Raw genomic sequence first — 15,626 nt, 5'->3', positions numbered from 1 at the left:
TACTCCCTTAAGGAAAAAAAAAAAAAACAATAATTCATCTCAATTAAATACAAAAAAAATAATAGTTTTATTAAGAAAAAACAAAAAAGTTTTAAAACACTATATAATTTTTTTTTCTTTTTCAATTTTACGTTATTAATTCATAGCGAGTTTGCTATCGAATCTCATGATATTTGTCACGTATGATTTATAATTTACATGTGACAAACAAATTTTTTTATATTTTTATAATTTGTCCAGACAATTCAAATACCTCATGTATCTCCCAAGTAGAAATTAGAGTCAATTTGAAGTCACTTTTTGACTTCACACGCTGATTTGATATAAGAAGTCAAAAATGTGACTCTTATTTCTACCTGGGCTAATACAAATTTAATTATTTTTTTTTAAATAATTAGGGGAACATTAAAAACAGGAAGTTAACTTTGGAAAACACTGAATTATTTTATTTATTTATTTACATGATAAGAATGATTTAAAAAGATGACATTTATCATTTTAATTATTCATAATGGACTAGGTCAGCTCTCTCGGAGGAACATTCACGAAAATTTTCATCATCTTTAATATTTTTGTCGTGATGATGGAGGGACAATCACGAAATTTTCCATTAATTTCAACATTTTTGTCGTGATGATGAATTGCTAAATATGGTAATTGATATCCTCCTGAGAAAAAAATATATTTATCAAAATTAACGCATAGAACCAAATACTTTTCACGTTTTGATGCTATTTCTGATGCCATTTTTGAAAATTTAGGAGTTACACTTGTGTGCATAATCGACAACCACCTCATCTTAGGTGAACTGTTAAGTACTTCCGTGACTGAAGCATTAGTAATCTTATTACTGTATGGTAAACATAGTTCTACCAGATTTTCAAGTAATTTGATTGAAGAGTCTGTGATGTGCTGATTAGCACCGTAAATATACACTGAGAGAAATTTTAACTAAAAATTACAAACGTATACACTGAGAGAAATTTTAAGTAAAAATTAAAACCCATGTTTTTTTGATTAATGTCTTAGATAATGAGTTATGAGTTAATTAAAATAAAGCACATACATGTTTTGTGGTAACGATAAAAAATATTATAAGTTCGAATAAAAAATACTGAACAATTTAATAAATATTCTAATATATATAATAAAATTTATCATGTACACATATAAAAGTTAGCATAGGGTTCTGACCTATTCACCATGGCATCTGGTGGCCGAATCGTAAACTATTTCCGAATGGTCGGAATCATAACAATAATATAACACATACAGGGCATACCAACACATACAAATAGTGGAGTGGTGTGAGTCGTAGTCAAGTGTCAAAATACGTATACAGATTTAATATTATAATAATGATTATAGATAACAATAAATAAATTGATAATTAAAAAATGAATGTCGGGGCTGGTATTTTTTCAGAGCGTATAAAAAAAACTAAATATATATGTTTAGTAGAGAATTCTATCAATCTTACTGGAAAAAAATTTTAATTGAATATTTCATATATTTTTAAAGCCCAATAAATGCCTAATCAAAAACAAAAACTTGGAAACAGTAAACCGTCTGTTATTGTAGAAAAAATTGATTAAAAATGATCCATAATAATATGATAAAAATAGAAGACTCAAATAACACTGTATTTATCATTCAAATAGAGCGCCAAAAACCATTTGGAATGCGCCATATTGGCACACGGACACGGTGAGTGTGTGTAGGTGCTACTAAACCCCGCCCATAGGTCAGATCCCTATAGACTTAAATATTTTTTACTATATCGCTTTGTAAAAATTCTGGTTGTGGGGCGAAATAATACAAAGATGGCCGACTGATTGAACAAATGATTGAATTGTCATGTAATTTCAAGCATTTCTACAGCCTTATCTGTTGAAGCTAAGTATGGGGTTAAGCGAGGTTTATTGTTGGTAATTTATTTCTAAACAATTTATCAAGAATAACTTTTTTCTATTTAATAATTAGTTTTTGAGCTTTGAGCGTGTAAACAGAAAAGAAAAAATGTTGCCGGGAATTGATTTCTATTCTCCGTGAATCTAGCACAAACTGCCGAACTTATCACAAAAAATGTCCAACTTTTAAATAAAATTTATAATAAAATATAGTAAATTCTAAAACCGGTAGTGCGTAAATTCTCAATCTGCTAGAATTTACTTGTGAGTTTCGTGAATTTAGTCATTTTGTTTAAAGAAAAATTACAATAAAATTATGTAATTTTTATGGCTTAGTGTTGTATATAGTCAATGGCCAAATTTTTTACATAACTTTATTGTAAAAATTATTTATCAATATACGAATAATTCTAACAAATAATGGAAGGAACGCAGTTTTTACTATTCGCTTTGTAATTTTTTCTTATACGTTTATAATTTTTAGTTAAAATTTCTCTCAGCGTAAGAAAAAATTACAAAGCGAATAGTAAAAACTGCGTTCCTCCGATTATTTGTAAGAATTATTCGTATATTGATAAATAATTTTTACAATAAAGTTATGTAAAAAATTTGGCCATTGACTATATACAACACTAAGCCATAAAAATTACATAATTTTATTGTAATTTTTCTTTAAAAAAAATGACTAAATTCACGAAACTCACAAGTAAATTCTAGCAGGTTGAGAATTTACGCACTACCGGTTTTAGAATTTACTATATTTTATTATAAATTTTATTTAAAAGTTGGACATTTTTTGTGCTAAGTTCGGCAGTTTGTGCTAGATTCACGGAGAATAGAAATCAATTCCCGGCAACATTTTTTCTTTTCTGTTTACACGCTCAAAACTCGAAAACTAATTGATAAATAGAAAAAATTCATTCTTGATAAATTGTTTAGAAATAAAGTACCAACAATAAACCTCGTTTAACCCTATACCTAGCTTCAACAGATAAGGCTGTAGAAATGCTTGAAATTACATGACAATTCAATCATTTGTTCAATCAGTCGGCCATCTTTGTATTATTTCGCCCCACAACCAGAATTTTTACAAAGCGATATAGTAAAAAATATTTAAGTCTATGCTAACTTTTATATGTGTACATGATAAATTTTATTATATATATTAGAATATTTATTAAATTGTTCAGTATTTTTTATTCGAACTTATAATATTTTTTATCGTTTCCACAAAACATCCCGAGGAACGAAATTTATATATATCTTTATATACCTTTATATATTCACATATAACTTTATAAAATTTTATAAAATTTTATATAATTTTATATAATTATATAAAAATTTGAAGAATTTTTAAACTCTCTATATATAATTATATACAACTTTATAAGGTTATATACAGCTATATATAATTTTATAAAGTTATATATAAATGTGTACAAAGTTGTGAACGATTTGTGTATAAGTATATATAATTATATAAAGCTATATATTTCTATATGTAGCTGTATAAAGTTTCATATAGTTTTATAAAAGTATATAAACTTGTATATGAATATACGAAGATATTTTTACCCAAGGAACGATCGTTATAAAGGTATATAAAGTTATATATAGTTATATACAATTGTATGAAGATCTATACAATTGTATATGACTATATATAACTTTATATACCTTTATAAGGTTATATAGAGCTATATATAGCAGTATAAATAAGTTTTATACATGTACAGTTTTATATAATTATATTAACCTTTATAGAACATAATATTTATAAATTAGTGAACCAAAGTTACAAATAATAATATAGAGCGAGTTCATATATTCGCTGGCTTCTTTAATTGGTGTTCTATTCGAATTCCAACAACATCATGAACGAAAAATGATAGGTTACTATCGAAAAAAAGGTCAATAAGTATAATGAGCTTGGGAGTTCATGATCGAAAGTTACGTATCCGCTCCAATATGCCAGAGTGAGTTCACTCAACAAAGTATCCGCAACGTCTTTTAATGAATCAAGTGCAGTCGCAGATATAAAATGAGTATCTTCAAATATCATTTTCAATATTTTTAGTAAATGCATTGTCTAAAGTTCTTGTACTACAATAGTCGAATTTCAACCAAAGTTTTACGAGATTCGGACAAGATTTAATAATAAAAGGCATTATGAGAGAACAATTACAGGCTACCAAGTCTAAATCTGTTAAATAAAGACCACAATTATGAAGTAGCGATTTTACAAAAAGTGATGCATTAGTTTTTTAAATCGCTCGAAAATATTTCGATGAGTACGATATTGCCAATGAATAAATTTAAGTTCTTTGACTCTGCATCAAGTATACTATGAATTCCACTGTTTGCACACTGAGAGAAATTTTAACTAAAAATTAAAACTCATGTTGAATAGAAATTACTATACTGCTTTGTAATTTTTGTTTTATTTCTGGGATTGGCCGCGAGAGATGATATTCTACAATAAAATTATTATGTAAAATGTCACACAATGTCAAAAAATTGTTATGTTACTTCAAGTCTCTGTACATCGTTATCTATTGCAGATAGACATGGGGTTGAGTGGAGTTAATTATTGAGAATTTAATTCTAAACAATTTATAAAGAATTACTTTTTTTGATTAATGTCTTAGATAATGAGTTATGAGTTAATTAAAATAAAGCACATACATGTTTTGAGGAAACGATAAAAAGTATTATAAGTTCAAATAAAAAATACTGAACAATTTAATAAATATTATAATACATACAATAAAATTTATCATGTACACATATAAAAGTTAGCATAGACTTAAATATTTTTTACTATATCGCTTTGTAAAAATTCTGGTTGTGAAGCGAAATAATACAAAGATGGCCGACTGATTGAACAAATGATTGAATTGTCATGTAATTTCAAGCATTTCTACAGCCTTATCTGTTGAAGCTAGGTATGGGGTTAAGCGAGGTTTATTGTTGGTAATTTATTTCTGAACAATTTATCAAGAATAAATTTTTTCTATTTATCAATTAGTTTTCGAGTTTTAAGCGTGTAAACAGAAAAGAAAAAATGTTGCCGGGAATTGATTGCCGTTCTCCGTGAATCTAGCACAAACTGCCGAACTTAGCACAAAAAATGTCCAACTTTTAAATAAAATTTATAATAAAATATAGTAAATTCTAAAACCGGTAGTGCGTAAATTCTCAACCTGCTAGAATTTACTTGTGAGTTTCGTGAATTTAGTCATTTTTTTTAAAGAAAAATTACAATAAAATTATGTAATTTTTATGGCTTAGTGTTGTATATAGTCAATGGCCAAATTTTTTACATAACTTTATTGTAAAAATTATTTATCAATATACGAATAATTCTTACAAATAATCGGAGGAACGCAGTTTTTACTATTCGCTTTGTAATTTTTTCTTATACGTTTGTAATTTTTAGTTAAAATTTCTCTCAGTGCATACTAAAAAATTAATCAATTACAAATATATTATATATGACGATTACTAAATAATTTTTTTGGTTAAATAATTGATGTGTTATAAAAAATATCATACACTGAAAAAAAAAATTTCTATTTATAAGATAAAAAGTTCTTAAGAATAGAAGTTTTCTTCTTGAAAAAAAATGTATTTGGATTAAGATAAAATTGATTTGGATTAAGACAAAGACTTCTTAATCCAAATCAAAAAAATTTTCTTGAAACATGAAAAAAAAGTCTTGGTTCAAGACGAACTGTTCATGTTTTTAGAAGTATACTCCTTGGATTATGGATAAATGTGTCTTGGATCGAGACGAACTGTTCATGTTTTTAGAAGTATACTTCTTGGATTATGGATAAATGTGTTTTGGATCGAGACGAACTGTTTATGTTTTTAGAAGTATGCTTCTTGGATTATGGATAAATGTGTCTTGGATCAAGACATATTGTTCATGTTTTTAGAAGTATTCTTCTTGAATTATGAATCGATATCCCGAGTGAAAATTTCAGTCCGATTCAGTCCGAAATATGGGGATGGGATCAATGGGAAGAGATGCTAAAAATGCAAGGGAGATACTCTAAGATGGCACTAGGCGTAGCTAGGATTACTCCGAATTATCTTTGGAAAAGGGAAACGGGACAAATCGATCTAAGAATTTTGGCAGGGAAAAGAGCGGTGACAAATATGATTAAGGTAGCGGGAATGGAGATGGACAGACTTCTTAAAATATGTCAAAACGAAATACTAAGAGGTATTTTAAACAATAACCCCACAATTTGGGGGAGAAAGATAAAGGTAATATGTAAAAAATTAGGCCTGTTGGATAAGCTTAAAGAAATCAGGGAGGGGGAAGATCTACATGAAATCAAGAAAATAGGGGAAGAGGGGTTATTTAAATGGATGAAAGAGGACATGGAAAATGACTGGAAGCTAGTCAACCAGTCATCGTATTGTCCTTACTACAAAGAAATAGAGCAGGTTCCGAGCACGAAACCACCGGAATATCTAGATAAAGAAGATAGCCAGGAATAAGAAAAGGCAATCTGGACAAAAATTAGGTTAGGGAACGTATGCAAAGATGGGAAGAAGGGATACTCGAACTGGGATTGTAGGGTTTGCGGGAGGGAAAGGGAAACGCTAATGCACGTAATTACGTGTAAGGAGCTGATCGAAACAATCAAAGAGAAATGGGTAACTGAATTAAAGGAATGGAAAGGGGGGAAAACGGGCCGGACACTGAGAAGTCATCTGATTCGCGCATTGCGGGGGTCACCAGTGAGGGCTCTATGTGTACTGTTCACAAAACTGGGGAACCATGTGAAAAACACAACAACGGGAAAGCAATAGCAACCTCCCCATTTCCTCATGCGATATCATTGCATGCAACAAGCGGGGGAAGTGCCAATAGGAAATAATTTAAGGCAGTATGTAAATCCCAAGGTAGGATAATTCTTTGGGTTCAAAAAGGCACCCTTGTAACCATCGAGGTCTGTAGATTAGACGGCTGGGATCAGGTTGTCGCATGACTCAGTGCGCATGCGTGGTCAGCCATGTTTGATTCCATTCCCCACTACTAATGTTCACCACATAATGTAAACAAACAATGTATGGCATGTCAAAAAAATTTCAACATCAAAATTTAATCATTTATTTATTGAATCCTATATAAAAAAGAACAAGGTACTAATAGCTAACTTCATGTGTCGCACCTTTATTCGTGATTCTATTGGCTGACGCTGTCGACACATTCATTTTCATTAGCTCACACACACATACACGTTATACGTTCGATACATTCAATAAATCGATATATTTAAAATAGTGGTTAAGTTAATTTAATATGCAATTTAAGGGCTATGAATACTATTGAGTAAACTGTAAACAAAATAATAGACAAATACCTTGCCTCATTGTCATAGATGGAGTAATGTCAAATATATTTTATTTATTTATGAAATATTTTCAATAAAAGTGCCATTGGAGTATATTATTAAATAACATTAACCAGATGCAACAATTAAATCAACGTCAAGTGTCATTGTTATTGTGTCGTCGTATTCGCGGTGTTAACATGTTGTTCCAACTATTAATACATCAACAACAGCATATACAACATTAAAATGGTCAAAACTTAATTGAAAATATTATTAAATCAAACACATTTGATAAATAATTTAGTGAACTTAAAGCAACGTTTAGTAGATCAGTAATGCCATCAGTTGATAAAAATTAAGATAGGTTATAATTTGTCGAAAACATAAATGAGAAAGTAATAAATATTTACACACATACATTGAGTAAAATCGAGCCAAAATAATGGTCAAATTGTATTGACTAATTTGATAATCATTGAATAACACCATCAGCACCAATAATACAATTGGAACAAAAAAAGATTGGCATTCACAAAGGTGCGTGAACCTAGCCTGCATAAGTTCTTAGAAATTATTAGGATACTCATTAAAGTGTTTAATTTGTATTAATTTGTAATGTTGATTTAATTTGTACTTCGTAAAAGAAAGGAAAATCGACTTTTTTCTAGTGAGAAAAAATTGCTACAGACGCAGAATAATTTGTACTAATTTGTACCACGTACCAAGCCCGGAACTCCAAAATATCAATTTACAATACTTTATTATTATTATTGAGGCACAAATTCTAATTTTATCGGTACAAATTAGCTTACATTGTTTTCTTTAAAATAAAAAAAAATTATTTAAAAATATCGATTTTTAAAGACACCATGTATTTATTAATAAAAATGTTTAACTAACAATTGCATGGCACCTTCAAAAATCAATATTTTTAAATAATTTTTTTTTGTTTTAAAGAGCAGAACGTGAGCTAATTTGTACCGATTAAAACGGGATTTGTACCCCAATAATTGAAGCAGATATGCATTTTGGAGTAAATAATTTTTTTTTGTTGTTATTTTTGAGGTACAAATTCCGGGCTTGGTGCTACAAATTAGTACAAATTATTCTGCGTATGTAGCAATTTTTTTTTCCCCCTCAAGTCATCTAGAAAAAAAGTCGATTTTTAACCCTTTCTCCACCCTTTAATTTTGAGGTACAAATTAAATCAATGGCGGTACAAATTAGTACAAATTAAGACGCTTCTAATGAGTATCCTAGATAATTTTTCTAGAACTTATGCAGGCCAGGTTCACGCACCTCATTCACATAATAGTTTTTTTTAAAAAACGAATAATAGAAAGTCAAGGGTTGAGTGCCCGAAGGGCGCGATCTACATGTCATTTTCTGATTTTCCTTTAACATCACATGTTGATCAACATTACAATAATTAAAATTATCTATTGAAATAGAACTTTATAGATATTAATGATTTAAGTGAAAGATAAAAAACTGTCACTCATTCGGAATTAATATTAATGAAATTGATATAAAATATTTGCACTGAATATCGGAATATTCATCATATTTCTTTTTGTTTATTTATTTTTATATATATGTACAGTTAAATGAAAAAGGCCATTGATACAATAACAAACTTAAAGTATATAAGTGCATATCCAATTATTATATGTATACAAAAAAACATACGAAAAAACGTAACTACTCCTAAACATATGACATCGACATTCAAGAAATGACCGCGCAAGCGGGCGCTCAGTCTCGTAAATATTATACGTCAATGTTGTGCGATCGGTTGCTTCCCCCAGAGATTCCGATTGTCGTCGAAAATGATCTACTGCTGCTGGTGTGAGCAAAATAAAACCAGGCTCAAGGTTATGTCATGTAAGTTTATTTCTTCACATAATTTTTGTTTTTCTGATCAAATTTATTAGTTTACTAGTTAAAAAATATTGATATTTACAGATATATTCATGAAGATCTATTATGATGAATCTCAATATGAACAACATCGTCAGGATGGCTCAAAAAAAATTTGTGGCCGTTGTTAATACAGATACGTATATTACCGACATAAGGTGGCACTGTAGTATGCATGTGTATGGGGGCATAAGTAGATATAGTTATTATTATGATTAGAGAGACTAGACAATTAAGGACCATGATCTAAACACGACATGTATACTTGATAATTAATAAAGAACATGATTAAATAATAAATCACAAGCTGTTACATGGTGTCAGAAGTAAACTCAAGTCGTTCTGAGACAAGGAAAACAAGGTTAAGTTGGTAAACGAGTGAAACGAGTAACGAGACGAATTCACAGCAAACAGGTGAAGGTGAAACAACAATGGCAAATGTTGGATTTGATGGGTCACTAAGACCACCTCCACCGTTGGATCTGAAGGGTTCGAATGACCTTCATATAACTTGGAAAAATTGGAAAAAGAAGTTTGAAAATTATCTCGAAGCAGCTGGGTTTAATGCCACGACAATAACAGATAAACGACGAGTGGCCATTTTAATTAACCTGCTTGGAGATGATGCAATGGAAATTTATAATACGTTTGTATATGACACTGGTGAAAAAGATGATGTGTTGAAAGATGTCCTACAAAAGTTTGAAAATTATTGTTTACCTAAAGTCAATCAAACTGTAGAAAGATTCAATTTTTTCCAGATAACCCAACAAGAAGGAGAAAATTTTGACTCATTTGTAACAAAACTGAGAACAGCAGCTGTTACTTGTGACTTTGGTGAACAGAAAGACAGCTTGATAAGAGACAGAGTGATTTGTTGTATCAGAGATTCAGGTTTACAGAGAAGATTATTGAGAGAATCTGAAATTACACTGAGTAAAGTAGTTGAAATGTGTCGTATAAATGAAATTAGTGAAAGACAGGTGAAAGTCTTACAAGAAACAGCTGATATCAATGCTCTTAAGAAAAGAACTGAGAGGAAGCAAAATACAGAGAGATCCTCTTCAGTGAGTACAAATAATGAAAATAAGTTTGAGTGCAAACGCTGTGGATATTCACATTTACCGAGGAAATGTCCAGCGTATGGAAAAACTTGTAACAAATGCAAGGGTAATAACCACTTTTTCAAAGTGTGTAAAAAGAGCTCAGTGAATGAAGTACAAGAACAGGCAACAGAAACGAATAGCTCAGACGAGTATGATGCAAATAATTTCTTCATTGCTGAAGTCAGTAAAAACAATAGAAATAAGGAGAAAGCGTGGTACGTTGACCTGAAAATAAATGGTGAAAATGTTAAATTTAAATTGGACACTGGTGCTGAAGTGAATATAATAACAAAGAAGTTGTTGGATGAGATGAATATCAACGTAAAAAGTACAAGAACAACGTTGACGTCATTCGGAGAATTCACTGTACAACCGATGGGTGAAGTTAATTTAATGTGTGAAAGGGAATCAGGATTAAAAAGAGATTTGAATTTTGTTGTTGTTGATGTAACATCAATGCCATTACTGGGATTACAGGGTTGTCAAGAATTAGAACTGGTCAAAAGAATTGATTCTGTTGGTTTAGACAGACTTCAACAACTCATTGAAAGAGAGTATAAAGAAGTATTCCAAGGTGTTGGTACGTTACCATTTGAATATAGCATCAAGCTGATGCCAAATGCAAAGCCAGTTGTCCATCCACCTAGAAAAGTACCATTTGCTATACAACCAAAATTAAAAGACACATTGAATGAGTTAGAAACAAGTGGTATAATATCAAAAGTGGACAAGCCCACTGAATGGGTAAATAGCCTTGTTATTGTAGAAAAAAAAGATGGATCACTGAGGTTATGTCTTGATCCAAGTAATTTAAACAAATATATAATGAGAGAACATTTCAAAATGTCAACTACAGAAGACATTGCAGTACACATGAATGGAATGAAAATATTTTCAGTCTTAGATATGAGAAATGGATTCTGGCAAGTAAAATTAGATGAAAAAAGTGCTGATATGTGTACTTTCAATACTCCATTTGGTAGGTACAGGTTTTTAAAACTACCATTTGGTATTTGTTCAGCGCCAGAAGTATTCCAAAAGAGAGTATTACCAACTTTTGGAGATATCGAAGGAGTGTTTGTGGTGGTAGATGATTTAATAATTGCTGCCAAAACAGTTGAAGAACACGATAAAGCAATAAAGAAAGTGTTTGAGCGTGCAAAACAAAATAATGTCAAGTTTAACAAAAACAAAATGAGGTTGAGATTAACAGAAGTACCGTATGTTGGTCATATTGTGTCTAAAGATGGTTTAAAAATTGATATGAGTAAAGTAAAGTCAATTGTCAATATGGATGAACCAACAAATAAAGATGAACTAAGAAGATTTTTAGGAATGGTAAATTATCTGTCTAGATACATTCCTAATATGTCTATCTTGAATGCACCACTTAGACTGTTATTAAAAGAAGAGAACGAGTGGATGTGGGAGAGTGAACAAAAAGAAGCAGTAAAAAAGTTAAAAGATAAATTGACAACAGCACCTGTATTGGCTTATTATGATTGCAACAAACCAATTGTTATACAGACTGATGCATCAAAGAATGGTCTTGGAGCAGCACTGATACAAGAGTCGCATCCTGTTGCTTATGCATCGAGGTCTCTCACTGAAACAGAACAACGATACGCTCCCATCGAAAAAGAACTGTTAGCAATTGTGTTTGGGGTGGAACGATTTCATCAATACGTGTATGGAAGACAAATAACGATACACACTGACCACAAGCCCTTGGTGACGATTGTGAAAAAAGATATAAACAAGGTGTCGGGAAGAATGCAATTAATGCTACTGAAAATCATGAAGTACAGACCAATTGTGCAATATGTGCCTGGTAAAGAAATGTTTTTGGCTGACACTTTGTCAAGAGCATTTTTAAGGGATCCTGTGCAAGAAGATACTGAGCTGAATGCTGTCATACATTCAGTAAGTAGACATTTAGCTGTAAGTGATCAAAAGAAAAAAGCTATGCAAGCAGCAACGTTAGAAGATGAAGTGCTTCAAAGATTAATCCAGTATCAGCATAATGGTTGGCCAGAGTATATTCAAAATGTCAATCATGGTGTAAGATCATATTGGAATTATCGTCAGGACATTTCTGTTGATGATGGACTGGTATTCGTTGAAGATAAACTGGTAGTTCCAGCAACGTTAAGACAAGAAATGCTGAAGATTGTGCATGAAGGTCATCTGGGTGAAGAGAAGTGCAAAAAGAATGCAAGAAGTGTATTGTTTTGGCCTGGAATGACCAACGAGATCGAGGTTATGGTATCATCATGTTCTGTCTGTCAACAATTTCGTCATTTTCGTACAAAAGAACCAATGATACCACATGAGATTCCATTAAGACCATGGGCAAAAGTTGGTACAGATATTCTTGAGTTTGCTGGTCGAACTTATTTAGTTGTAATTGATTATTACTCCAAATGGTTGGAACTGCTACCAATGAAATTTAAGACTGCCAATGAAGTTATATATAAGTTAAAGGAAATATTTTCAAGATTGGGTGTTCCAGAGGAATTGGTATCTGACAATATGCCATACAACAGCATGGAATTTAAGAAGTTTGGTAAAGAATGGGACATTAAGCTAACAACATCAAGTCCAAGATATCCAAAATCAAACGGTCTTGCAGAACGAGCAGTACAAATAAGTAAAAATATTCTTCGTAGAGCTTCAACAGGTCATGCAGATATATTCACTATGTTGTTGGACTACAGAAATACTCCAGTAAAAGGCATGAGTGTTAGTCCTGCACAACTATGTGCCGGTCGACGTTTTCGTACAAAAATACCAGTACTATCAAGCAAGCTCACTCCAAAAGTACCAACAAATGTCAAACAAGAATTATTAAAGAAACAAACTACTCAGAAAATTTATTATGATAAAACTGCTCGTGAACTACCACAATTAAATGTCGGTGATAAAATATTATTAAAACAAGGTAAATCAGTTGAACCTGCCAAAGTAATTGCCAAACATGATAGTCCACGGTCATTCATTGTTACTACACCAGATGGTGGTGAATATCGAAGGAATAGGAGTCATTTGGTTAAGCCAAAATATGGTTCTGTTGATTACTTTGTTGATCCTGAATCACTCACCAACGACAAGCAGAGACTGGCCAAACGTCTGAGGGTTTGCCAGAAATTTGCAGTCAGTCAGCCAATCAGCCGACAGTTGAACCAGATCAAGGAAATGGTAAGCAAATTCCGAAGCCCACAGATGTCAACGATCCAAAAGGACCAAGTTTGAGACCACGGCGTGATCTCAAGCCTCCTTCAAGATTCAACGATTTTATTCTTGATAAATAAAAGTAATGTATTGTTATATAAAAAAAAAAAAAAAAAAAAAAAAGAAAAAAAGGGGGATGTGGCAGTTGTTAATACAGATACGTATATTACCGACATAAGGTGGCACTGTAGTATGCATGTGTATGGGGGCATAAGTAGATATAGTTATTATTATGATTAGAGAGACTAGACAATTAAGGACCATGATCTAAACACGACATGTATACTTGATAATTAATAAAGAACATGATTAAATAATAAATCACAAGTTGTTACAAAATTAAAACTAAATGCAGTACCAACTTTGTTTTGATAGATTATTCGAGTAAAATCCACCAAAATAAAAGTAACGTGAGTAAGAATAAACATTGAATTTTAACTTATATTAAAGTTGTCTTGATGAAAAAATATTAATAGTTATTTTTTTTTTAGTACATGATGTTAGTTGGACTTCATTTGAATCACTAAAGCAGTTGTCAACAATAAACTTAGGTAAATCTTTTACCAGACCATTGCTTGATGTAATTATAGATGAATATACCACTGACAACAAAAAGAGTTTATTCAAGTTACTAAAGTCTAATAATACCAAATCTTTACCAAGTGATGAGCAGCAGATTGAATTGCCACTAGTAAACTTGGATGAGGATCATTAAGTATCAATTTTTACTCATAATATTTATCCTGACACTTTCAACAGTTTTTCATCAATTCTTGCTGATGAATTACAAGCAAAAATAATGAAAAAATATAATAAAGGAGTTATTCAATTTAATTTCATGCTTCAAAATCAACATCGTCTTAATCACCAAGAAATTTCGAGTTTAAACTAGGAAGTAGAAAGCTTAAAGAAAATAAATATTAGTTTAGACTGTGAATTACGATTTGAATAAGAAAAAAGGATACAGAAAGACAACGAGACAAAATTAAAAACAAGTTTAACAAGCTTCTTAATGTATTCGAAAAATTGTCCATTTTTAAAAAACCTTTTAATTGAGTTATTTTATTTACTTATTTATAGTATGCGACAGGTAAAAGCCTACTGAAGCCAGAAAAATATATTTTGTTGTCAGATAAAAATTGTATTCGATTATTTTATTCTTATATTAAAAAAGAAAAAATTATATTTTTCGAGTAACTTTTGTTTCACTTTTTTACAACTATTTATATTCTGCTGTTGTCAATTTTTCAGAATATTTAATTAATTATTAATTGAAAAAAATTAAGTGTTAACTTCTTGTTATATACTGTTTCTGTTATAGACCAGATGTAAGCTCTAAATATGGTTCAAATAATGCGCGCTTAAAAGTCGGCCATGTTTGAACCTTGTGCGACGAGCTGGGGAGCGTTCGATAGCTGGCCGAGGGCCTCGGCCTGGGCCAACGGAAAAACAACTTGATAAATCAAAAACTCACTATGAGAAAATCCCATGTAAATATTTGAAATTATAATGTAGCAGTGCTGACACTACGAACATATAAAATAAACCATGATAAAAACTTGGCCGGATTTTTGGCCTCGGCCAGCTATCGAACGCTGCCCTGATCCCAGCCGTCTATTAATCTACAGACCTTGTTGGTAACCATAGCTTAAAAAAATAATAAGTGCCCTCTAATGTCTAAAATTTGTATACTTTACTGACGCGTTTTTAGAAGTATGAGTGAGGGCACCTCGTATTTACACACACTAATACTACTTCAGCAGATTTTCAATGCTTCGCCTGGTACTTTTTGACTGTTTTTGACCCTAAATTTTCGTCTTAAATAATTAATAACTTTTAAAATTCGTGGTAAAAATCGATGATTTTTTTAAAATTATTTTTGTTATTAAAAGAAGTATAAGCTGTAGTAAAATAAAGGTTTTCTGTGAGAGCGTTTTTTCAATAGAAGTGAAAACGTGCCGATGCTTCCTATGCTTGTGTGTTAAAGTGTTAAATTGTTGTCAACTTTGACCCTAATTATCTCGGTCAAATCGTGGTAGAAAATTACAAAAAAAATTTGATAAAACAGATCTTTATTTCACTTAAAAAATAAGCCTTCTTTG

At 31.0% G+C, this 15,626-nt stretch overlaps 1 protein-coding gene across 1 annotated transcript; it reads left to right on the top strand.

Annotated features, from left to right (window-relative positions):
• The first annotated feature begins 9,618 nt into the window (after nt 1-9,618).
• On the top strand, nt 9,619-13,604 carry LOC122850947 (uncharacterized protein K02A2.6-like). The gene is made up of 2 exons (XM_044149990.1): nt 9,619-13,428; nt 13,509-13,604. The coding sequence occupies exons 1-2, from the start codon at nt 9,619-9,621 to the stop codon at nt 13,602-13,604; spliced, it is 3,906 nt and encodes a 1,301-aa protein (XP_044005925.1).
• Nucleotides 13,605-15,626: the final 2,022 nt, after the last annotated feature.

Source organism: Aphidius gifuensis, linkage group LG3 (genome assembly GCF_014905175.1).
Source record: "Aphidius gifuensis isolate YNYX2018 linkage group LG3, ASM1490517v1, whole genome shotgun sequence".
In the NCBI taxonomy this organism is placed as follows: Eukaryota; Metazoa; Arthropoda; class Insecta; order Hymenoptera; family Braconidae; genus Aphidius; species Aphidius gifuensis.
The sequence above is the reverse complement of the archived record's forward strand: the minus strand, read 5'-3'. Positions and strand labels throughout refer to the sequence as shown.

Excerpts from the sequence above, each read along its gene's own strand:
- LOC122850947 (XM_044149990.1), top strand. The coding sequence starts at position 9,619 with ATGGCAAATGTTGGATTTGATGGGTCACTAAGACCACCTCCACCGTTG. Across the intron at positions 13,429-13,508 it reads GACTGGCCAAACGTCTGAGG|CCCACAGATGTCAACGATCC; the intron begins GTTTGCCAGAAA and ends CAAATTCCGAAG.